The following is a 25,311-nucleotide window of genomic DNA, read 5'->3' as shown; positions in this document are numbered from 1 at the left end:
CATGGAAGGCGTTGCTTGGCTGGTGAAGCTCTGGGTTATGGGAACACACAGGCTAACTTGCCTGTCCCAGGCATGAGGTCCCTTATGCCCGTGGGTGACCCCAGGCTAAGCAGGAGAATTTCAGATTTCACCCCAGTGTGCTGCAGGAAGGTGTCCTTCAGCACATGAGTCAGTATTGTGTGGGAATATGAAAATGAAGCAAATCTGGGTGGCAGGAGAAGGAAAGGCCAAGAACGAGCTGGGTTAGCTTGTGTCTGAAAGCTGGTGCAGTGCCCAGCACAGTACTCATGACACCTATCGGTTGGTTCAGCATTGTTCATGAGGAGCAGGTAGGGAAAGGAGAAGGAAAAAGAATATGAGGCTTAGCTTAACTTCCCTATGAGGGGAGCAAAAGCAATATTGGAAAACAGTTGTCCTTCAAAATTTCAGAGTCATCTGTAGGATGTAAACATAATCACAGGTGATTTTGCACCCTTATGGTATCTGAATCTTTAGATGGCACTGTTCTGGTGCTTCACTCTGTTCTGATGTTGCCACATTTGAACCAGTTTGTCTGTGCAGAACAGCAAATTACCTCTGATTTTAAATCAGTTTGTCCTGCAGGAGAGCAGCAAGGTGGCTCCAGCGCCTCGAGCACAGCCTACGCCAAAACACCTCTCCCTTTTTCCTCTCTTCCAGTGATCCCCAAAGTAACTAAGCACTTGCTCTCCAATCCTGTCTTCACCTGCATCATCCTGGCAGCCTGCATGGAGATCGCGGTGGTGGCCGGCTTTGCTGCCTTCCTGGGAAAGTACCTGGAGCAGCAGTTCAACCTCACCACCTCGTCTGCCAACCAGCTCCTGGGTGAGTCACGACAGGAACCACCACATCTCTTGTGTTCAAAGGCATTTAAGTGTTGAGTATGGCTGGTAACCACAACCACTCTCACTGCTTAGGCTGCCCTAAAAGTGACTTACCTAAGTAGGATCTTCATTCATCTTCTCCTGCTGATCATTCTCAATTCACACTGAACTCCAATAGCTTCTGGTTTTGGCCTGGTTTTCCAAAAGAAACAATCCCCTGTGGTTTCCCCCAGTGACACAAGAACTCAATGGTGAATTTTAATAGGATTTGACAGAAGGCCAAAGCTCACAAAGTTCTTCCATCTTCCATCTTTACTGAGAATTAAAGGCTTGGCAAAGGAAAGCAGCTTCACCACTGACCCACTGCAGGAAGGAAAACCACCACACTGTGTGGTGGAAGGTGCCCTAGCCAGTCAGCATGTGAGTAGAGCTGGATGCTCGGCAAGGATGGGTCACTGTGAGCCAGAGCACATCCTGCTTCTGATCTAGCCATGGGAAGGGAGACTTCAATACAGCCACAGTCCTCACAACTTGTTTAATTTGAACAAAATTGCGACCACATTTCCCACATGGTGTGTATGGGACTCCAGAAATGCCAGGGTTTGGATGCACTTCTAAGCTTAGCCCAGGTAGGTAAGGCCTGGCAGCAGAGGGATGGAAGTGAACCCAGACAGTCTTAGCGTGATAATGCCTTTCTGCGCCTGGAAAGTGAGTCACTTCTGGCAGTGATTTTGCATCTCACAGTTTAAGAAGATTCTGTAAGAGAGAATTCATATTTTCAGTTGTGACTTTTGCCTGGTCTCTGAAGATCAGACTGCTGTGAAGTACACCCAGCAGGGCTCATGCAAAGCCTCTGGACACCTCAGAAAATCCTTGGCTTTGTCTACTAACTGTTGCAGGAAACATTAGAATTGATGCTGCTTGGGTTAGTGTGGGCCAATCTCAGCAATGTCAGCATCTCACTCCATGTGGATGAGAACTAGAAGATCCCAGTTTCTCTGTACAAGGCAGTATAGCCATTTGCATCCATTCCTCTCTTTTTGGGCAACCCCAGGTTGGTGCTATTCCAGCAGTTGGTCATTGCAAGGTTTCCCCATGATAGAGCACAAATCTCTGCTGGAAAGTAAAAAGCCTCACTCACCCTTCTTGCCGACTGATCTTTCCTCTTGCAGGGATGACAGCAATCCCATGTGCCTGTCTGGGCATATTCCTGGGTGGCCTCTTGGTGAAGAAGCTCAGCCTGTCCGCTCTGGGAGCCATCAGGATGGCCATGCTGGTGAACCTGGTGTCCACAGCTTGCTACGTGTCTTTCCTGTTCCTGGGGTGCGACACAGGACCTGTGGCAGGAGTTACTGTTCCCTATGGAAACAAGTGAGTCCTCAGAGAATTTCAGGGCCTCACACAGCCTTACCAGTATAAATGGTTTGTTACTGTCCTCGACAGGCAGCCTTCAGGCAGTGCTGGCCCTTGGATAACCATATAGAGCAAATGTATAGAAGGTAATGTCATATAGGGCTCTTAGTCTGGGATGTTTTCATGCCACTCATCACTGTGAGAGCTGAGTACCTGCAGCTCACAATGGAGCTTTACTAAAATCAGTCAAACTGAATTAAAAGGTGCCAGACCTGATTCTGCACCCATGGCCAGCTACATAGCATTGGGTGCACTGCACCATCTGGTTCCTCCTGGCAGTGAAAGATGTGCACTGCTTTGTACATTTATTTAAGTGCCTGAGGAGAATTTGCAGAACCAGGTTTTAGATGCCTGGAAATTCAGATATGGTGAGGAGGGAGTACATGTGGCTCCAGGCTTTTTTTAATGGGAGAAATGAGGAGGCACAGGGTGCCCTGTAGCGTTCACAGGACTTGGAGAGAGTTATTCTGTTTTCTTTTCTGGTGCTCCTTAGTATGCAGCAGTGATGTTTTAGAAGATGACAACTTCAGGCTCTCAGCTCCTTACTGTTGTAGAAAAATAGAGAGCAATCTCCACAGCATCTCTTTGGGTCTCCTTGGGGCTACTCATTGGGGTAACAAGGCAGCCCAAGCCTCACATTAGATTTCCTGCTGCAGAAGGATAGCGGCCATGGCATTTCTGTCCCTAAGGAGAAGCTGTAGCCTGGATTTCTTAAAGCTGGGAACCAGATAGCCTGCACACTGCCTTTCGTAATCTGTTTGCCTTAGCTACCCCTCTTCAAAGCCAGCTTTGTGTGGCAACGATTGGAAAAGCTGGCTGATACCATTACACTGTCCTTTAACTTCTCTTCCTGTTTCTCTTCCAGCTCAACTCCAACCTCATCTCTGGACCCATATTCCCCCTGCAATAACAACTGTGAATGCCAAACTGATTCCTTCACTCCAGTGTGTGGGGCAGATGGGGTCACATACTTATCTGCCTGCTTTGCTGGCTGCAGCAGCACGGTGAGTGGGCTTTCCTTAGGACCTTTAGGAACAACTTTATGGGTGCGAGTGGATGAGGTTAGTGTGCATCTGGTAGAGCAACTCATTTACAGCCAGCAGTGGTTACACCCCCAAAAACTAACCTCATGCATCAGATGGGCCTGAGCCACTGTCATTGTTTGCTTTGTTGCATAAATAGCTGCTGACTCTTATGGAGCAGGATGGCACTTTCCATCCTCCTCCTCCTCCTCTGGTCTTTCTCCTCACCACAGAAGCAAGGAACATGGTAGGAAATCTACACAGTTGTCCATTGGTAGAACCCAGATCCTCTGCAAGAGCTCACTAGCCCAGTGTGAGGGACCAACATGTGACCAGATCCTGGTTTTATTCATCCTTGTTTAAGCTTTCCTTCCGCTCCTCCTGCTTTTCTCTCTTTCCCTGCTTTACTCTGAGGCAGCAGCAAGAGCAGGTGTCAAGGGAGCAGATATTCCAATCAAAGACATTCTGTATTTTTCAGCTCTCCATATTTGGGAGTTTATTTCCTTTAGAAAACTCTCAAAGACCAAATCACCTCTGTGTAAAGTTGAGGGGAATTTTTAGCGATGTCTTATAAGCCTGCTTTTACAGATTGTGCTGCTGAAATACTAATGTCTTCAGACTACACTGAAAATGAGTGCCTGCTGCTCCCATGGGTGGGAATTGGTGGTGTTCTGCGATCCTTGCTCCCTGTCAGGTCAGCCTGGTCTCAGCCTGACCTGCATTTGTGACTGCAGGGAAATCAGTGCTCACCTCCACTGCTTCATCCTTCTCTTTTGAGGCAACATCAAACCTCCCTTCCTCCCCTAAAGAGACAAACCTCCCGCGAGTGCCAGTGAGCAGAGGTGCAGGCTTGCTCTAGCAAGTGCAGCCTCAGAGCCCGGATGCCCTGGAGCTCAACCTGCTTAAAACTCTTGTCAATTCCCACTCCATCCTCAGAGATGTAGGCTGCAATTCAAAATACCACAGTTTCCAAGTGCTTTCAGCATCCCCACAAGGGACTCCATGAGTGTGTGACACATGCAAAGGTGTTATCTCCTGCCCTCTTCCTCCTCCTCCTCCCAACAAGAGACAAGTCAACACCTGGGGCCACAACGTGATGCTTTTAGCAAGAAGTCAGCTTGTACAGGGCACATGGAATAGTGTCGCACCAGTTCACCAAGCCCTTAGCAAGAATACAGTCGGTGTGGTCCATGGCCGGAGGGCAGGAACAACCTTCTTGCTGTGCATTTCAGGGCAAAGCTCTGGCTTCTCTGGGAGGAGAACAGTAATGAAAATTCAGTTCTGCCCCTTCAGTCTGCAGCTGCCTGTCCCTTGTGCTCTGCAGGAATGAGCAAAAGCCTCACTCTCCCTCACCATCTCTTACTCTTCCTTATTTTGCCTTTCCTTCGTCATAGGGTTTTTTCCATCACTTTGTTTTGTAGGGTTTTGTGGGTTTTTTTGCAGTAATGTTTTGAACACAAATTAGTGAAGCAATAGCATCCTCTGGAAAAGGCATTATCAGGAATTATGGACCAGTTTGGCCATGCAACAACCCTGAGGCAAAGCCAAATTGCCAAACCAGGTTTTAAACCCATAATCCAGGTAATGATCTGCCTAGAGGGTCTTGTGAATGTTTTATGCTCGTGATGAGCCAAGGGCTGCTTTTTACTGGGACATAAAATTCTCTGAATGCTTTATTTAACTTTACTGCGTTGGACATTTCTGACTACCTCTCCCCGCTTTTCCTCTGTGAACAATATCTAAAAGCAATGTATAGCTCAGTTAGCTTTTTCTTTCTCATTTCTTCGCTCTTCCTGAGCTGGTGGCAGAGGTCTACCTGTCCAAAAAGCCTTAGGCGTATCAGTTCTGATTGGCAGAGTTCTGGCACCCTCAGGAATTTATCTTTTAAGCCATTCCTCGGAGTGACCCTTGCCTATGAAGCATTTGACTGTGCATCTAGTTTGTTTGATGCCATTGCTTCCCTCACCCTTTTTGGCTGGAGACTCATGAATTCCAGCCTGACATTACTATGCTGGCATCTCACAGCTTTGCTCTGAAGTACCAGCTTGTCAGCACCAGGGTTTAAAAGAATAAGTAACTAAAACCGTGGGTGATTTGCGTGGATAATTACTCCAAACTCAGGATGCTGTTAAAGGTGCAAACTCTGCATCTTCAGATGCACATAATAAACCTGGATGCACAAGCAGCTGGGCAGTGGAAGGCTGTGATAATGCATAGTTGAATGCAGTGGGGTTGCAGACAAGAGAATCTATAGCAATTTGGCACACGTAGCAAGAAGTTGCCTCTCCACAGGACAAAGGTAGAACTCCATCTTTGATGTTTCCGTGTTTGATGTCTGTGAGTTGTAAGAGTGTGTCAGTAATAAAAGATCAAAGATCTCCCAGGTAAGGATGAGGCGCAACGCTAAGCAAGCAGATGTAGTTGGTACAAACTGCTCACACTGCTTTGGGCCAGGACCTTGGTGCAGAACGGTTGAAAAAGCAGATTGAGGGATAAGTTTTCAGCCATTGGAGGTGAGCACCTGCCTCAAAAATCACACCAATGGGAGGAGAATCTGCCCCACCACTGATAGAAACGGGTACCTTCTCTTCACTGACGAGGGGAAATAAGCAGCCAGTTACACATGTTTGCCAGGATGGGAATTTTGTCCCAGGATCTTTCAGTGCAAGTGTGTACTTTCCTGGACTTAGATGGCTTTTAATCCACAGGGTTCTGTCCAGGCTGTTTGCTAGCAAAGCACTGCAGTAAAAGCCAGGAACTACACATTCCTGTTGTCTGTGTGCAGACACCACTGCAGTGGTGCTAATTGTCACCATCTCGGAGCCTTCAGGTGGCAGCTTCTAACTCACAGCAGAGGAATTTGTTATGTTAACTATTGCTTGCCAGACAGAAAGGCACCTGCATATCTCCTCCAGCTCTCCTGCAGTTCTGCACTGCGGTCTCTCTTGCCCTCTATGCACTTCCTTGGAAGAAAATCATTTGACTCCTATGCAGTAGAAAAGGGATTGGTGTCAGAAAGGCTGGAGTGGTATCCCCGCGGATGCTTATCTTTAGAGGCAGTGAACCAGAAAGTGTGCTTTTGTATGGCCCTAAGGGGACCCAGCAGAAAAGCAAAGGAGTTTCTGCTTGAACGTGGTAGGGAGGAAGAGGAGGAGGTTTAGCTGGTTTTCAACGTTTTATTTTGTGGCATTACTCCTCTTACAAACATGTGACCTGCAAACCCAGTGGGCTGATGAAGACAAGCCATGAATCATTTATGATCCTTTCATTCTGTATTCATTAAGGGATTTCTTAGTAGTATTGTGTGCCTTAATTGTGCTGACATCCCACACTCAGAAATTCAGGAGGGCAAGTGGAAAATAAGACCAAAAAAAGAGAATTCCCTAAATCTGTGACTGGCAAACAAAGCTTCTTTTCACACCCTGCACATACTGGAGAGATGAAAGCAAAATGCAGTCATTTCACCCTCCTTCTGATCACAGATTGATAAAGTTTATCTTGCCTGACTTCAGCTTTTAGCTCAACACAAATCCCTCTGAACCAGATGTCATTTAGTAGCGCTTGAGTCCATCAGTGTCTGTGCCATCAAGCTGTGATAGTTCAGCTCTTGGTGAGCCACAGCCACCCATCGTGAGCGGCTACTTCCCAGGATTCAGGGTGCTGGAAGCAGGCACCAAACACACAGCCAAGAACAAGGCTGCAGATTTACCTGCTTTTAATGTACTCCAGTTTAATTGCAACAGCCAAGAGGATGGAGGTAAATAAGAAAGTAATTAGAACCATCATTTGGGGACCTTCCTTGTCGCAGGGACACAGATCGTTTCTTTATTCTCCTCCAAAGAGGTATAACGTGGTAATAATTTTGTTGCAGTGACATTTATGGGAGAGACTTGAAAGGAGCAGAAGAAAAGAAACAAGCCAAGGGACAGCTTTCCTTTGCTGGTAGCATGCATCAGAGCTGATGGGCTTCTGAAATTATCTCCAAACCCCCGTCAAACAAGCACTTAGGAGTTACTTAATTGACCATTAGAGGATTCAGAGTTGCTGTTGCCAACAGAGCAGGGCAGGGGCTGGGGACCATGGCTCTCCCTCATGCTGAACCCCTGTGCTCCTTTGCAGAACCTCAGTGGCTGTTCATGCCTCACCTCGGTCCCTGCTGAAAATGCCACTGTCGTTCCTGGCAAATGCCCCAGTCCCGGCTGTGAAGAGGCCTTCCTGACATTCCTCTGTGTGATGTGTGTGTGCAGCATGATCGGGGCCATGGCACAGACACCGTCAGTCATCATACTCATCAGGTAGGACCGCAACGGGGAAGAGCCCATGACTCTGATAGGGCTGCTCTTGGGGTGAGAACAGGGCTGGGGGGACCATGGGATGCTGCTGGGAGCTGCAAGGAGCTGGGAGTCCCACACAGCTCCTGGAGTCTGCCTTTCAGGCTGCGCTGACTGTCCCCAGATTCAGGAGTTTGGGCTGAACCTCCACTCAAGCCATCAGGAAATCCTCCTTTAACTAAGCATTCCCTGGGAAGACACCTTTAAAGTGCTGCCTGTATTTTCAAAAGGAGCTATGGGCATAGGCTTTCTCCTACTTTACTGCCTTTACCTGCAGGTGGGAGTTGGGTAAAGCCTGAGCAGTCCTCCTGAATTTCAGCTCCATTCTTTCAAGTGTTAATTAAATCATTTTCTCTCTAAGCCATTGTTTCACTTGGTGGCACCTGGTTTTGTCCATGGCATGGCCCCACCAGGTTACAGTACAGACCTGACAGAGAGAATACAGGAATTGCTTGGTACAACTTTGGTAAAATGGGAGGGCTGAAAGACTGGGCTTGCAAACAGAAGATCCCTGCAGAGATGCTGCACAGAAAGGTGGCAGGCTTGTTCTTACCAAGGCTGCGATTAGCATGGGAAGGGAAACACAGATGTGCAATTTTCAATCCAGGTAGTAAGGACATTACAACTGCATCAGGGAAGGGGCACCCCATGTGATCAACGCATAATGGCTTGATGAGATGCATTTAGAGATGGTCTAGAGGTCATAGAAACCTTGGAAAAATGAAAGGCTGTGGCCAAATCTAGCTTTGGTCAATACCCTCCCTGGCTAGAGTTTAACTTCTCTAACCCTGGCCCAAGTCCAAGAACAGAAGGAACTTGTGAAAGTCTGAAGGACATCTCTGAGTTGATCCAATATGAATAGGTAGGCAAAAGTAGCTTGCTCTAATAATTGACCTTGTGTTATTCCCAGACACATGGCACACTTCACCTTATGATATATATACATATCTAAGCCCACATTTATCCAGCATTACTTGTCTGTCCAGACTGTCACTTACTGAGAATAATAACCAGAGGCATATATAGCAGATCCATTCTGCTGCCTGGAAAATTCCAATAAAATTAAATCAATAAGGTCTGTATTAGAAACACACTCTTGAGTGGATCTTGGACAGAACAGCTCTGTGAGGGCATGTCTACCTGCAGGATACAAAAAGATATTCCACCTCCTAGTTCGTTTCTCTCTTTGCATCTACAGTAGCTAAAGGGAAATCAAATTTCTCATGATAAATATTGTGGCAAAAGTAATTTGAAGTTTGAAGAGTTCTTTGTTCAAGGGAGCTGCCGGCACCTGTAGGATCCTGCATGGAGACGTTTTCATGTCAGCTTCAAATGAGATAAGCCAGTCACCAGCCAGAAAGAAGAATACAAGGGAATAAGAAAAGCAGAGGGAATATTAACAACGTTCAGCTCACAGCTGTAGGGGATAAACAATTCACACATCCAAATTGCTCCACTGCCCTCAGAATCTCTGAGAGCTACTAAAATACACAGGGAAGAGCTCTTCACCATATATGACCTCATGCTTTCTTGCAACTGCCGTCTTGAATTGGTAAAAGAAAGCTCTGGCATATGAGCATGTCCCCAGTGTCAGTTGCAGTGACAAGTGTCATCAGCAGTTCCTATGGTTACTTTAAAAATGACTTTCAGTGTCTACAAATTAGATGTCTCAGCAAGTCATTTATTCAGTGCTGTAGTCAGTGAGGAAAGGACATGTCGACAAGTGGCAACTTCTACTCTGGCTTAAGGTATGGAGATTGACTTTGGTCTTAAGTACAAAGAGTGGATGAAAGGACACCACCACTGATTAAAAATCCACTGTGAATATTTCACATGACAATCTAGTTCTTTCCATAAAATAAACTTGAATACTCTTTTTTCCTTCATTTCCCACCCAACTGTAGAATCCTGTTTGAGCCAAGCCATTGACCACTGGAACATTTTTCCAAGGCTTTCTATTGAGCCTGGGCTTCTGCCTGAAAACTGTGCTGAAATTTCACCCAGAGGTCAGAGGCTTCATGCAGGAGTCATGGTGTGGTGCTGGGTGGCTTGTGTAACGTGTGAGATGAGGGCAGGAATAAGAATGGTCTTCTCTTAAAACCACATGCTGTTTCTGGCTGGTTTATTGGTATTATCTGTATTCATACAGAAGACCATCGCTGCCACTATGGATGCCACTAGCCGTGCTTCCTGAGGACCTCTGTAACCAGCTAATGGAAGAGGCAGCTCAGGCCTTTAAAGATCCCCCGTGTGATGAATCTATTCATATGGGGATCGCTGTCCTGCTTTCCCATCCTTTATGTACTGTGGGAAATAAAATGCTATTATAAGACTTAAGAACAAATTAATGATTTCTGAAATTCCAAAGGCTTTGCTGAGCCTGCCCCAAGAGGATGACTTTAGCCAGTAACATCCTTGAGCTAAGCAAATTAGAAAGCCATGAATTATTTTTTAAAGCACCTTTGAAGGATAACACTAATGTGACAGAGTGGGTTCTGTTCATAGCAAAAGGCAGAACAACTGTTGTCTTCCCAGCATAAAAAACATTTGCATGCTAAACTCACACCCATGAGAACTAGTCTTGAGCATTTCCTCATTGGGAGGCTTGATTTAACAGCTGACGGAACATTTTGGTCCATCATCCTCCCTTCCTTCTATTGTTCCCAGTACTCTGTAAAGTTTCAGAGCAAAAAGCATCCTCTCCCTTCAGTTCTCAACATCTTAAGCCTTGAACGCATGATGGGGATCTTGTAAATGGTCATTTACTGGGATGGGAATTTCATTTTTCCCCAGCTGACGACAAGATTAGCTGTTGTTATTAATGACTTAGCTAAATGCCTGAACTTATCACTGATGCAATTACTTTGGGGGCTGTAGGCAGTTCAGGCGAAGGGAGAAGAAAACCCCCTTTAATAACTTTTTGAAGAGGTGGTGGTGGCATCCTGGCTGACAGCTCAGAATGGCCATGGGGTGTGTTAATCAAAGCGGAACACGAAGAATCAATTTCACTCTCTCCCTCCCTTCTCCCTACAGAACTGTGAGCCCCGAACTCAAGTCTTACGCTTTGGGGGTGCTTTTCCTGCTTCTCCGTTTGCTAGGTACGTGCAAACATTTCGTGTCCTTCTCTCCCTTCCTTTCCTTTCTCACAGAAAGTGGTATTTTTAACATGGATTTTAAAATGGATTTCTGTGCCATGCAGTGCTGTGGTTGACATGAGTGCTGTCTGACACAACGGGGTCTGAGGCCTCCCTGTGAAGGATATGGCATCAGGGCTCCTGAAGGCACTTTTCCTGCCATTCGAATTGTGTTAATGGAAGAAAATGCAGTATTGAATGAGAAATTACCGTTTCTGCCATGGTCCCACGCAACCAGTTACTCTTCTATAGCTGTTATTAACATGTCAGCAGCTTGCAGAATTACTGCTGCATTGCATTTGCTGAAGTAGAGGGATATGTATTTTCATCCTCCTTTGAGGGACAGGACTGGTGTTACATGGTGTGTTGTCACATGGTATGTTTGCCCCTTCCTTCAGGTCTCTCAGCAAGGAAAACAGTAAAATAAGAAAGGCTGAGTCCTTGTATTCTCCTGTGGGTTAATATCCCATTAAAATGCATATGACTCTTCCTTTGGACCAGTATGTGCTTCTCATGTATGAAAAGGAACACAATGATGTTTGCCTGCTGCTTGCTTCTGGGTGGATTTTTTTCCGCTTTTGAAGAGATGGCTCCTGTTTTAAAGCTCCTATAGTTTAGCATCTTAATCTCAGTGATTCAGAGCAGAATCCTCTGATCCATCTGTGTGTTCATGTCATGCATGGAGTTTTTTGCGTGTTAAGGGATGGGATTTACTTTTTTCACGTGGGACACAGGCAGTACCTGCCCTGTATGGCCCTTCCCAGTCTCAAAGAAATGAGCTGGAGAGTCAAGTGCCATCTTTTAGGTTACAGCAAGACATTAGAAAGTACAGGACCAAAAATCCAGCAGTACCATACATTGCGAATAAGTGACCTCATTTATTTACTTCCTTTTTGTAACACTTTATTCCCCATTAGCTGAAAGGGAAATGATGGTCCCAGACCAGTTTATGATAAAACCAATTAGATCTTCATTGCTTTTGGTGAAGTAGCTGCAGTCACAGATAACGTTCCATCAAGTAATCTTACCCAGAGCTCAGATAACTTAAAGCAAAGCTTCTGGGTTGACTTGGGTCAGCTCTGGTTCAAGCCTTGTAAAGACAGCATTTTCTTTAGCTGCTGGTGCTGCTCTTGGGTTTTGGCCTGTCTTCAGTTCTCTGTGATTGAATGTGGGGTGTCAGCAGGCACATGCGCAAGGAGGATGGCTGCGGGCTGTTGTTTCCAAGGGGGAAAGTACTTAAGGGGGTAGATTTTCTCTCTTCTCTTTTCCTTTCAAAAGAGAGAACCCTCCTAAGGCAGCAGCATCCTGAATTCCTCTAAACCCAGGCTCAGGCATGTACAAGTTGAATAGATATTTTGTTTTCTTCCAATAAAGAAGCCATAGTAAGAATTTAAACTCCAATCTTTATATGTTGCTCTGTCACTAAGTAACTCCCGTGAAATAAGACAATGCATCCTGAAGAATAGCAGCAATATAGATAAAACCCACAGAAAATGAAAAGAAAGGTACTTTTCAATATGAGCATAGATATCCAAATCTTGCCCTTAACAACCTGAGGTTCAAGAATAGCTTCACTGATTTATTTTAAAAGCTTTTCAGTTCACCTTTAAGCTTTGACTTAAGAAGACAGTGATAATAGCTGCTTCTTGAACCAAAGGAGAGTATTAAATATAGGAGGTATGAGACCCGGAGGTGCAATTGCAGCTAATAGGTTTCAGTAAGACAGAAACAGCTTTTTTAAACAGCCCTACAGTTTCTGCAATGAAATATATATATATATACAGCAGAAATTTTTGCAACACTTTGCAGTAAGGGGTAAAACATGATTGAATCTCTTTAATATTCACTATAATAACATGAAACATGACTGAATTCTCCCTGTATCCTCCTGGATGTATTTTCTTATTGCATGGGAATTCTACTGTGAGAGGGCAGCATAATAGTGTCTTCATATAAAAGTGTTTCTGCAGTTTCTCAGGGAATAGAGTAAAGCAATGCCATTGGAGCCAAAGGTTTGGAATGGAAATGTTGAAATGGCAAAGAGTTTTAGATTAGTAAGACTTGAATCCTTGCTGGATGGTGTTCACCATTCATCCTAACACAGCCTCTGCTTACCAGGGCACTTCCTTTTGGTTTTTCTACAAGCCTATATTGTTTGCCTCTCTTCTTCCAACATGACAAAACAACAGTGTTTTGCTCTCAGAAGGACTTTCCAGTCTGCAGTGCAACCCCTCAGCTCCTCTCAGAGGGTCCTGGCACCAAGTCACTCCTGCGAGCCTCTTGTCCTTTTGGTAAAAATGGCCTAAAACACTGTTTGCTAGGGGCTTTTCATGTATTTTCCACATCCATGCCTGCATTCACACAGGAGTAGCTTTAGAGTTCAGTGAAAACAGATCCTTCCTCAGGTCTTAATGAGGAGCAATTTCAAGGCCAAATTATCTTGCCAACCTGGAAAGCCAGCTGAAGCCAGCAGATGGGGATGATAGCTCTCTCTGAAGTTCACATCTCCAAAGCTTTGTATCAACATCTCTCTGCATGTTAACAAATAGGAGCTCATACCTCAAAATTATGATCCAAATGCAGTTTTCTCTTAGTCCACAAAGCATGTGGCTGCTGCCTCCTCCGTCACTGCCACATCTGGATAGGATCCCTGAGGTGGCATCCAGCACCAGTGCAGCACTAGGTACACAAACTGCATTCAGTAACACAGGCTCTTTGCTTGTTCCTAGCAGGAGCCCAGCTGAATTTCTAAATACCAGATTGAATGTGTGGCTGTCCCCAGGTTTTAACAAAGAAACCCTTCTTTTAACCAAGAAGCAGAACCAGCCCAGTCAGGAATTTCCAGTCATTGAAGTGATGAATGGAGAACTGACACTGATGTTTTTCTCCAGAGCATTTCCAGATCTTGGATGTGATGACTGGAACTGGTGTTTCTGACAAAAAAAAAAAAAAAATCGTCTTGCTTTTGTATCATCTGTTTTTATTTACTACATTTGTGCTATTAATGATTGGTTAAAATGAGTACCAAAAGCCCACATAGCCTTTTTTAACTCCTACGTCTATTAACATAAAGGAAGATCAAACAAAATCTGCAGAGTTTGTCACCAATACAATAAGATCAAGAGATCTCAGTTCAGAAGGGAACAGTCAAGACAACCAATTTATTTGTAGTCTTAGGATACATGTCATGAATGTCACTACTGTTCATGACAAGCTGAAGGGAAGGTATCTTTTCTAAGCCTGGAAATCCAGGTTAATGATGAAACTGGATCCAAGATTAAACACTTTTCTGTCTAGAAACTGCAGTGCTTGTGGCTGTCTACACATTTATTTATAGAGTCTCAGGCATCACAGCACCTACAGATGCAGTGATATTGTCGAGGGTATGTTGTGCCTACCTGCTGTTGGATTTCAGTAGATATGATGCTCTCTTTTGCTGCTGTATTAACCCACAGAAGTGATTTTATCAATCAGGGTTCTTCCCAGGGTTTATCTGCTTCCAGCCTTCCCTGTAAATATAGCAGAAGAAAGAGAAATGGTTTACATTATGTAGAACATAGAACATCTTCTTCCAAGTGCTTCACACTTGGAGCGTGTGTGCTGGCTGCGAACGTGGCTGTCCTAACCACTGTCAGGGTAATGGGAAACAGAGGCCTCTACCATGTCCCTGTGGGATGGGGAAAAGTAGAGAGGAAAAACATTGCCTTTATTAGTTAAATGAGATTGGAGTGATTATTCTGCTCTAAGATTGCCGCTCTGCTGCAAACTAGGATTGAGAAACACTCATCAGTAGTTAGCTGAGGTGGCTGTGGGAGAATCCTGCTGTGATATTTCATTTGATGGTGCACTGAAATTTTCCTTTCTTTTCAGATTTAATCTTTGGCATCTATTAGAGGGCACTGTTTCTTTTCCTTAGGCCCAAAGAAAACCTTCTGCTGTGTTAGGGAAAGGTCCAAAACCAGATCTCAGTGCCCCAGCCAATTTCAGGCTCTGAACTGGAGTGCTGTGACGTCCTTCAGGTGGAAACCCTGAAGTGCAGAATTACCAGTCTCTAAACAGAGAGCAAGCTGTAAGGCTGTCCTCCTCCTCCTCTTTCATTTACCCCTCCACTCAGTCTCATTAGGCAAATGAGAAGCTTAATAAAAGACACTTAAACTTGAGTAAAATCCTTCCTGCATGTTGATATCAGCAGGAATCTCTTCCCTAGACATTGAGCACAAGCTAAAAACTCATCCACAGACTTTGTTTAAGTTGATTTAGAACTTCAGAAATTAGAATTACAGGCTGCAGCTGGGACCATTAACCTTGATAAAGTATCCTCTCTTTCCATTCACTGCAATCACGTCCTCACTCTTTCTATCATAAGGATCATAAAAGCATGATTTGTCTCTCTTATTTTGACAGGTTTTATCCCACCTCCGCTCATCTTTGGGGCTGGAATTGACTCCACATGTCTGTTTTGGAGCACGTTCTGTGGCGAGCAAGGAGCCTGCGCGCTATACGACAATGTGGTCTATAGATACCTGTATGTTAGTATTGCTATAGCCCTGAAGTCTTTTGCATTCATCTTATATACCACCACCTGGCAGTGCTTGAGGAAAAACTATAAAAGATACATCAAGAACCATGAAGGTGGGCTCAGCACTAGTGAGTTCTTTGCCTCTACTCTCACCCTAGACAATCTGGGGCGGGACTCGGTGCCCCAAAAACAATCACATAGGACAAAATTTATCTATAACCTTGAAGACCATGAGTGGTGTGAAAATATGGAGTCTGTTTTATAGTGACTGTGGAGGGGTGAACTATATTAATAACACAAGGGTCCTTTTTAATAAAAACAAGAAGAGAGCACGAATGAAGAAACACAACTGCAAAACAACAGCAACACAGGAAACTTTTGTCTTTTTCTCAAAGTCAGACCCAGCCAGGATTCTTGAGAACAGCATCTTTTAATGGGATCACTTGTGACATCCTGCGGGGTGATAGAGAAAGCAGGGAGCTGCTGTGGCTGGATACCAGCCCCTTTGATGACAGTATGAGCTTCCAAGAAGAGCACCTGCGGAGGTTCATTGGAGAGCTCAGCAAATGAACAGGCTTGGGGATGAGGCATAGAGAAAGCAAGGTGGCAATGCCGGAATAGGTGTTGTGGTTGCAAGTGTGGTCCGAGGGTATGTGAAGCCCCACAGTGTGGGCTGAAGGGTTGGCTGGTCTGAGCTCTGTGATGGCAGAGGGAGCAGTGCTGGAGCCATTCCACGAGTCACACTCTGTCACCAGCCATGAGTCCGCGATAAATACCTTGAAAGCTGCTGGAATCCTTCCCGGTGCCGAGCAGTGCTGTCAGAGGTATCCGAGTCCTTCCAGGAGAGGCTTATTCACAGATTGCAGCTTTGTGGTTGTCTGTGAATAGCTCTGCTTACATCTCTCAAACTCAGTAAAGTTCAAGACGTTTGCTCACACTTGCCAAACGTGCTGTCATTTTTAAAGGGGGTGAATTCCAAATACTTGGCTGTGCAGTCCTCTAATAAGATGGGGTTTTAAAAAGTTATTTTCCAATCTATGTTAACCCTTAAATCGCTGACACTTTTCCATAGGGAGGATTTATTTATGCTACTTTGGGGAAGGATCCCGTTGTAATTCACGCAAACATGAAGTGACTCAAGGGATTTGTTTAACCCTCCGCGTTTTTTATCCATACGCCTTCATTCTAATATGCTACCAAGCCAATGAAGAGACATAATATGTTTTTAAAAACGAGAACAAATACACTGTGTCTCTATAAAATCAATTGTCAGTTGGAGAATTATAGATAATATGATGATTTACATAATATAGGGTTTTTTTCATGTTCTATGTGACTCAGTGAATACATATATATGTGTGGAGAGGCTGTTTATATTCTCTCCAGTTTTTAAAGATCTATATATATAATTTGCAATCTAGAAATCGTGTGGTGGATGTTTTCTTTAAAGTAAGTGTGTGTGTGTGTGTGTGTGTGTGTGTGAGTGTGTGTACAAGATGAAAGGAATACTGACCTTAATCCTGCAACCCTCACAACTGGTTTTTTCACCTGAGAAATTCCACTGACTTCAGTGAAAGCCACGTGAAGAAGGTGGAATAATCTCCCCTCCTGGAGGCCACATTTTGCCATTAGCTGTGTACATAGGGTTCCTATGGAAGGCGGGGTTATGGGAGCAGAGGCTGGCCAGCATTGCGCACCTCTGAAATTCTCATTGAGATTCTTAAGAGGCACCCATGCAGGAGGAGATTTGGCTTTGCTTTTGCAATGCAGTCTCACATAAGCTTGCAAAAATCAAGGGGAGGCTTTCATCTGATCTCAAGAAGCGTGTGGTCAGGCTTATTTTGCATGCGTTTCTTTTTTTTTCCAAAACATTCCTGCTGGGAAGCAATACAAATTCATTGTGTTTGGTGAGTTTTCCCTAGGAACCAGACTCATTTCCAATGGACTAAATGTCAGAAGGGTTTTAAGGGTTAGCATCATCATCAAAAAGCTCCATTTTCATTTGTATTTTGAAGCTGTTGTGAACTTACAGATGTTTGGTGAACCAAATGCTGGGCATCACTTCCATGCATCTGGTGGAGGGGCTGATCTTCCCCAAGTCCTTGTCCATTGCTGGCAATGGACACCCCAGAGTTGGCACAATTACAGATGGTTATTAACTTCCCACTCATGTTCAACACCTTTTTAGCAGACTTAGCTCTTATCTAGGGATTGAAACATGGGTGTGGGCTATCAAACTGCTTCCACTTGACTGACTTTACATGTATGTTTGTAGTTTATGCACAGCATTGTATGTTCAGCAACAGCAAGAGCAAAAAAAAGGGGTGCATCAAATAAACTCCACTGTGCCAAATACTTGACAAATATTGTAACTGCAGATATTTGAGTCTTGGTTTTCAGCCATGTTAAGAATCACTTGATTAATGAAGGACTATAAGTAAAGTTATTAAGCTATGCAGTGCCATTGTTATGCTGGGTGGTAAATGATGCTTTTTAGACCATTAGATTAGTTTAGTATAACCTGTCTGCTAAAATAGAGATACTTCATCCATAAAACAATGAATTTACGAAAGGCACAGAGTGCATAACTGTCTCATAAAATATATATAATTGTCAAGTGTAAGCCTTTGAAATCGTTATGTACAGTTCTTTTTGTTCTGGAAATTTATTACTCAGACTGCTGTCTTTTCAAATGTTAGCTCATCATTTTATACTATACACACACATTCAGACTCAAACACAAATGTCAGAGAACAGAGCCTTTCTAAAAGCCTGATTGCTTGAAATTCTATAACCCCTTTCACAGTTTCAGGGTTTTTTTCCCCTCTAAAATTCCAAGGTGAAGGAGAACAGCATGCTGACATGATGCAAAACAAACTCCCAATGCTCAAGAGCTGCGATTTGTCAGTACAGTCAAAAGTCCTCCTTGACTGGAGTTATAGAAATAGGATTCCAGGGCACATAATGTTTTCATTTTTATTTATATTTATTTTTTTCATTTAATCTTTTCTCTTAGCACGCATGGGAGATGCAGTTGAATGGGGTTACTGATACTATTTTTAAGCTGCAACTTCAAATTCCTGCATGATTTTTGTTTTATTTCTTTTGATAATGCAAATCTTGAAGAGCTCTCTCCCCATCCCACTCTTTGGTTTTTTATCTTAAGGACGTATCAGAAGCCTGCTTCAGGAAGGGCTTTACTGTCAGTGCTTTGGTACAGATTCAAGATCACAGCTTTAGTTTAAAGAAAACAGACAGACCAAAACCTTCATCCATCCATCCCAGCGGGCTGCTTGTTTTTTCCTGATTTCAAGCCCACAAGCCGTTGTCTGCAACACGTTTTTTGTTACGGAATAACAACAGTAGATCCTCAGAACCAATTTTGTTATAGAATAAGTCTCAGACATCCTCCAGCTTCCCAAATTGCTGAACGGGCCTTTGCCTGTCAGCACTTCACTTCCATCCCGCAACTGCCTTAACCTTAACTTAAGGTCAAGGATAGAGTTAGAAAAATGCCCATTCCTGGGAACAGAAACAGGGGCATGATCTGAGCTGTGCAGTCCACATCCAGTGCTGGGAATTTTTTCTTCTCCCTATTCAGGGGCATTGAAATTCAGAGTTTTGTTGAGAGCTGTCTGTGCTGAAATGTTATTTTGACATTTCCAAGCACTGTGTTCCCTGCATGGCTGTCTGCTAAGGAATAGCATGATTGAAAAAATAAACTACTTGACATTTAGCAGTCTCTATGGGATTGTCCAGTTGCCTTGCATGACTTCAAGTTGGGGTTTTCTTTGCCTTGCACAAATACCACCTTGGCGTAGCCCCAGTGGAATCAAAAGGGGACCCCAATCTAAAACTGGTGCAGATGACATTAGAATCAGTTTTTTTGCATCCTTGTTAACAAAGAGATGCATTTTCAGAACCTTCTTTTTATACACACTGAAATCATACCTTTTTCTGACTTTGCCCAGCACATCTTGGATGTATAGTGGGACAAAAAAGGCCATTGCTTGAATAATCTAGACAAAACTTCCATTCCTTAAGAATTCATCTAATAAGGGCCTCACACTGCCATACCCCTGCAAGAGGCACTGAACTGTTCAGTGCTGCTACTTTTAATCTCAGTTGGGCCTCAAGTTGCTAGGAAGGTGGAAAGGGAAAAATAGAGAGGGATTAGCTTCAGTTAGCTGAGTTAGTTATATTTCAGAATGCTTCAGAATTGAACTGATGATCAGCAGACATTTGGAAAGCGATTGGAGTATTTCCAAATGGCTGAAATGTGTTGGCTTTTTTTTTTCTTGGAAATAAAAATTAAGGAAATTGGCACAATTTGGATTCCCTCCTATCTCCAGCAGAGTTTTATGTTCATCACATTGCTGTTGGAGGTGATGTACTTCAGGTTTACCTTTGTGTCTCAGTCAGGCACATATTTTTCCAGTAAATGAGGTCCTGGGAGACAGAAAAGCAACTCCATCTCATAACCAGCAGTTTCACTCCACAGCAAACCCAAGGCAACCTGGAGGCTACCAGCACTAGGAAGCTTTAGCCCCCACGCATGCCCCGGCTGTTGCTACCACACGAGTTTCCCACAGCTGGATGTGTTGGGATCAGTATTTTCTTAGACATGGACAATGCTGCTGTGATGTTTGTTTTATTCTTGGCAGGTGACATGAGGAACTGTCAGTACTAAAGACGTACACAAATGCTTCACTGGACCGACGAGGTAGCAGCTTTGTTCCTTCATTCACAAGGGTTTCCAGACTTATTCCCACTCTGCCATGCTCATCTATCTCCCTAATTTCACACGAGCTGTCTTTGCAGACAGAAGCAGGTTTGTTGATGTTCTCTCTGTAGATCTGATTAATGCCTGCAGAGGCTTTCTGTGCATAGGGCAGAGCACCCCAGAATACAAGCAAGAACACTGACCTGTTGCTATTTGCATTAGGACTTTTTGCTTTTCTTACCTACATCTGAGTTCACCTGCTCCCATGCTGTTGCTGTGACTCACCTTTTTTTGTTGGCAGCAATACCAGGGACAGGCAGCCCAGACAGAACTGGTGTGAACACAGAGAGTGGTTTAAGATGGGCAATCGCGTGATGGGAGCCTTTGGTATGAGACAGGCTCAGCTTCTGTTATCTGGTGGTTGAGGTTGATCCAAGGAGGAAAGGAAAAAACAGGACATTGTAGCTGAGACCCTGAAGGGATTAGCCGCCCTTCCATGCTCCTGGATAGACCTACCTGCCCTTCCTCCCTCAGACCCACGGTTTGTGGGCATTACTTCCACACTGACCATCAGCTTCCTTTCTCCAGATACAGTTCTTTCCCCCAGTGGCAAAGCACAGCTCAACTCTACCAAGTCAACACAAGGTGTTCAGAGTTGCTGAGTGGCATTTAAATTTGCTGCCTAAGGGATGCCAGCAGGTCTCCCTTAGTATTACATATGCTCAAAATATTATAGTTTGTTCTGCTTTTAGACACTGAGTCTATTACTTCTAGGCTGCAAATGATGCTTTCTATCATTCCATTGACATTTCTAGCCAATCTGAGTCTTAATACAATTGCTTTGCTGAAAAATGGCCTTTCAGCAGTTCTTAGACATTAGGTACTTCTTTATTAACTAGTGATGTCAAGTAAAATCTTTGGCCATTTTGGGCTCCCTGAATCCAGTGGAGCAGAAGAAGCCTCTGTCTACTCAGAAGCAATACTGGTGTTTTCTTTGGCAGAATGTGAACATGGACTGCTTTTCTGCCAGCTTCTGTCTTGCCACAGCTGCTTGGCTCTGAGCATCCCTCAGTCCCAAAAGGACACGGTGAATTCAGAAGAAGCCACATGGACAGTTGAATCCATTTAGATGGCTGCAAGAATGGGACTGTAGGACGCGTGTCGTGTATGTGCCATTTCAATTGCTTCAGTCTCTATTTGTTTGATGAACGGCATGACTCCAGGGATGGGCTCTTCAGGGTACTAGGAATTTGTGAAATATCCCCCACTTTATTCAGATTAAGTGCAGCAGAGCTGACTGTCTCACCCTGGGAAGGAAAAGATTAGCCATACCCTGACACTTTGTAGTGCTGGGCTTCTTCCGCATGAAGTTGGTATCTGCAGATGGCAGAAAGCAATAAGAAACTTGTCAAGTCCAACTCAACAAATAATTTACAGCAACTTCGCAAGTGAATTTTCCTTCTTATTTCTTCCTTGTGAATGGCTGAGAAAACCAAGGAAATGCCTCCAGTGGATTTGCAAGGTCATTCTTGCACATCATCTGTGGTCTGGAGGAGTTTGGAAAAGCTTCCTTATAATTCACACACCTTGGTTTGTTCTGGCTGGACATTGGTATCCTGGGGGATATTTCTGCTCCCTGAATTCCTTAGGCTGGAATTTTCCCATCTGTGCAAATGTTTAGTTCAAAACTGTGATTAGGAGATGAATAAGAGGGTCCTTGCTCAATGCCAGTGGGCACAGCACCACTGGACATACAGTGCGCCAGGACAACCAAAGTGCTGGCTTCCAACTCGCAATCCTCTTTCCACAAACATCCCCTCATAGATGCTTGAAATTCTCTGCTTCTCCCAATGTTCACACCAGTTAATGCATTCATTTGAGTAATTACTGAGAGCAAACACGAGAAGGGGATGAACCCAGACAAAACCAAATTGGTACTAAGGTGAAGCAGGTGGTGCGAATTTTATTTGCAGTGTTTGCACAGCTCTTAGATTGGAAGCAGAAACCTCTCGGGAATCAGAGTTGCATATGGCCTAGCAAATCTTAGTTCTTCCCATTGAATTACCAGCTGATAGGACAGCAGAAGGCGTCTTCCCTGCCACGTATCTTAGCCGTTCAAAGCCCTTTCCTTTTGCAGTCTGGCATCGCACAGATGTGCATTTGCCCCTCGGTGTAAACTGCATCTGAGTGCAATGTTTTTGGTGCCTCACAACTCTTAACTGTGTGAACTTGAAAGGAAGAAGTGACCCCAGTTCTTCACCCGCGATGCATTCTGCCTGATGGGAGGATGAGGATCTCTCTTGAAGACTCACGGCTATTTTCCTAAGGTCTTACATGCAGTGGGACCAAACCTGTGCTCCGTTGATTGTAGGTGGCCTATAAGCTGTGCTCAGAGGTCTGTAGCTTCTCTACAGCCCCACATTGCCTTCAATTTGTTTTCAGTGCAAAGCATGGTAATGAGGCTACACATATCTGTCTCTGACAAATGCAAAGGGTTTCCAGTGGTCTGTGGCCACCAAAGTTCATGAGTCTCCATGCTAGCACATGAAAGCAGCTCCCAATATCTGCTTTTGGGAAGAGTCATCTCAGAGCAGGGTTCAGTGGAAAACAGCAGCGCTGGGAACTCTTTTTCACTTTGGTACCATGTCCATAGGGAGAAGGGGTGGGAATAGGAGCTGGGGAAGAGCTGTGACCTTTTAAAACCCATAGTGCCTACCACTGCAATGGAACGCTATATTGTATTATATTATACGTGACTACCATGTAAATAAAGTACAATAAACGTGTTCATTAGGATTTTGATACAAGTTAAATGAAGTCTGCAGAAACTGTTTTTCCCTGCTGTATGTACTTATATCACATTCCAGGCATGGGGACATTTGGGGTTGTGTGAGCTAGAAATGCATAAATGGCATTAGAAGGGAAATGTTTGCATAAGACTATTGTGAAATTCCTTTTGCCCTGTGTACATGAGACACAAGAACCATATGAAAACCAACCAGAGCAGGGGCAGTGGGGGCAGCTCTAGGCATGAAGTGGTTTGTGAGCAGAAGCAACAGTGCTTCCTAGCCTTGCTTCCTTCATGATGGAGGGAAAGCAAAGTTCTAGTTTGGCTGATGCTTCTTTGCTTGTTTTCATGGTGCGGAGGCTGATCAGCAGTATATGCCTTGCCTGTGTAACCTGGTTATTCTCACCCTTGAAATCCCTTAGCAGGAGAGCTCAGAATTCAAAGCAGAGTGTGAAAGAAGTTCTGTTTTTAACTCAGTCAGCTGCCCCCTCTGTGGCTCTGGCAAACTTTGAGGGGCTGGGTTTTTTTGGCTAATAAGAATATTAGGAACTTACTTTGTTCTTAAAGCCATTCCCTCCTCCATCCTAATAATCTGTAGAAAGAGAACTAACACATTTCAGAGAGGCAGGTCTGCCACGTGCCCTCCAAATCCTGATGCAACTCCTTAACTGGGTTGTTGTAAGAGTTTCTTCAGGCTTCAGCAGCTCAGGACTGCTCTGGCCAGTGTTTGAAGCAGGTTTGTGGTTGTAATCTTCCATCAGTATGGGGAGAGTGCTTCCATACTGATGGTCTTGTTGGAGGAGAAGACCACCCTATGCAGTTTGTTACTCCTATGTCTCAAAACTCCCCCACAGAACTCTGTGTAGGGCCCACAATATTGGAAGAGTATCGACCTGCCTCTGTACCAGACCCGTCAGTGATATTTGTCCCCTATACCATTGCTGTTCTTCATAGCCACCCGAGCAGGGCAGCATTTGTGGGTGGTTGTATGTGAAGAAGGTTCTTCTTGCATAGAATATCCCCACGGATGGTCTGTAGCAGTGTGTATGGGACCTGGATGAGCCCACATGCTTCTGCCTCTGCCTTGGGCTGTGGGTTCATCTTTTCCTACAGTGCTCAAGGGAAAGTGGTCCTAAGAAAGGTGTTTGAAGTGTGCTGGTTTGACTGCTGGTCATTTTGCAGATGTTTGGCAGCACTTCCAAAATAAACCAAAACCTGGTTTGGAAAAGGAAAAGTTTCACTGTACAATTGATATAAAAAAAAAAAGGAAAAAAAAAAAAGGGAAAGAAAGAGAAGCCACATGCTCGATATATTTTGAGTACTGTGTTCTGTATTTTTGCAGCTTATATTTTCCAGATGAGCAGTTTAGAAATATGTGATGTGAAATACATACTGTAAGTTTGACTGTAAATGATATTAAAAACACTATTTTCATTCTTCTCCTGTCTCACTGGATGATCTCTTTGGTTCTCCCAGCTTGGCTGATATTCCGTCTTCACAGAATTTCTTCAATTCCAGTAAAAGCAGAGTTAAGAGTTTGGGTTGGAATTTCAGTGCTTGGAGCAACCTGATCTAGTTGAAGATTTCCCTACTAATTGCAGGGGGGTTGGACTAGATAAGCTTTGAAGGTCCCTTCCAACCCAAACCATCTATGATTCTGTGTTGAGGTTGGAAGCTTGCTGGAAATGACATGGGGCTGAATGTGTTCCTGTGCATACGCAGTGCCTCCAGAAGAGATGTCCCAGTGAAGAAGAGGTTGTGACAGAGATGGTAAGGCAGATTTTTGCTAAGTGCAAGAAGAGGCTTAATTAATGGTTGTAGAGAAGGAGAGGGGGAATGAGGACATCCTGATGGTTGCAGAATGGGGAAGCTTGAACACCGAGAAGAGACTAAAATGAGGATCTGCTCAGAGGGAGCATAAGTTGAGCAGTTAGGAAAAACGCTGGATGTCTCGTTGATGCCGAATGTGTCTGACGCTCTTTGTCAGTTCAGCTGCAGAGGGGGAAAATGAAAGAGCTTTTAGCTAAAATAGCAACAGCTCAGTGAAGTGGCTGAGCCCTGCAAAGCACCCTGAGCCCCTGCAGCTGCTTCTGCTCCGAGAGCGGCAGAGGCTTCTCCCTTCATCATCATCAAAGCACCCAGTGCTATGTGGTCACGGTAGCAGAGCAGCATATCCGTGAGCATGTTGTGATGCCCATCTCCACTTGTACTAGCTGCTGCATTGGTGACAATAGAAGTAGCCATTTATGCGATCAATTATTTTTTAAAAGTTTCAAATCTGTTGTATGAAAAGAATAATTTTCTCCCAAACCTCTACAAAATTATGGTAAATGAGGCAATTACGTTCAAACTGAGTTGAATATTCAGTTATTCCATGTTTGTTCCATTTTTTTATGCCTCACTGTTCCACTTCCCCCTTCTGGAAGGCAGAGGGCAAAACAAAGATTTAAAGTTAGAAAAAACCCTTCCATTTTACTGCGTACAGCTTGAATCCCGCCACTGTTGCTTTGAATTCACTTTCAAACAACAGAAGCTTTGA

The 25,311-nt window shown here is 44.3% G+C and overlaps 1 protein-coding gene across 1 annotated transcript in view; it reads left to right on the top strand.

The window, feature by feature from the left end:
• SLCO3A1 (solute carrier organic anion transporter family member 3A1) overlaps nt 1-24,211 on the top strand; it is a 144,964-nt gene extending 120,753 nt beyond the window's left edge. The window contains exons 5-10 of the mRNA XM_065688412.1: nt 679-843; nt 2,015-2,213; nt 3,121-3,259; nt 7,397-7,572; nt 10,642-10,706; nt 15,147-24,211. Of these exons, the coding sequence (XP_065544484.1) occupies nt 679-843; nt 2,015-2,213; nt 3,121-3,259; nt 7,397-7,572; nt 10,642-10,706; nt 15,147-15,526 (1,124 nt within the window). The 3' untranslated portion in view covers nt 15,527-24,211. The remainder of the gene's footprint in view (nt 1-678; nt 844-2,014; nt 2,214-3,120; nt 3,260-7,396; nt 7,573-10,641; nt 10,707-15,146) is intronic.
• Nucleotides 24,212-25,311: the final 1,100 nt, after the last annotated feature.

This window comes from Lathamus discolor, chromosome 8 (assembly GCF_037157495.1).
Source record: "Lathamus discolor isolate bLatDis1 chromosome 8, bLatDis1.hap1, whole genome shotgun sequence".
NCBI classification, from domain to species: Eukaryota; Metazoa; Chordata; class Aves; order Psittaciformes; family Psittacidae; genus Lathamus; species Lathamus discolor.
The sequence above is the reverse complement of the archived record's forward strand: the minus strand, read 5'-3'. Positions and strand labels throughout refer to the sequence as shown.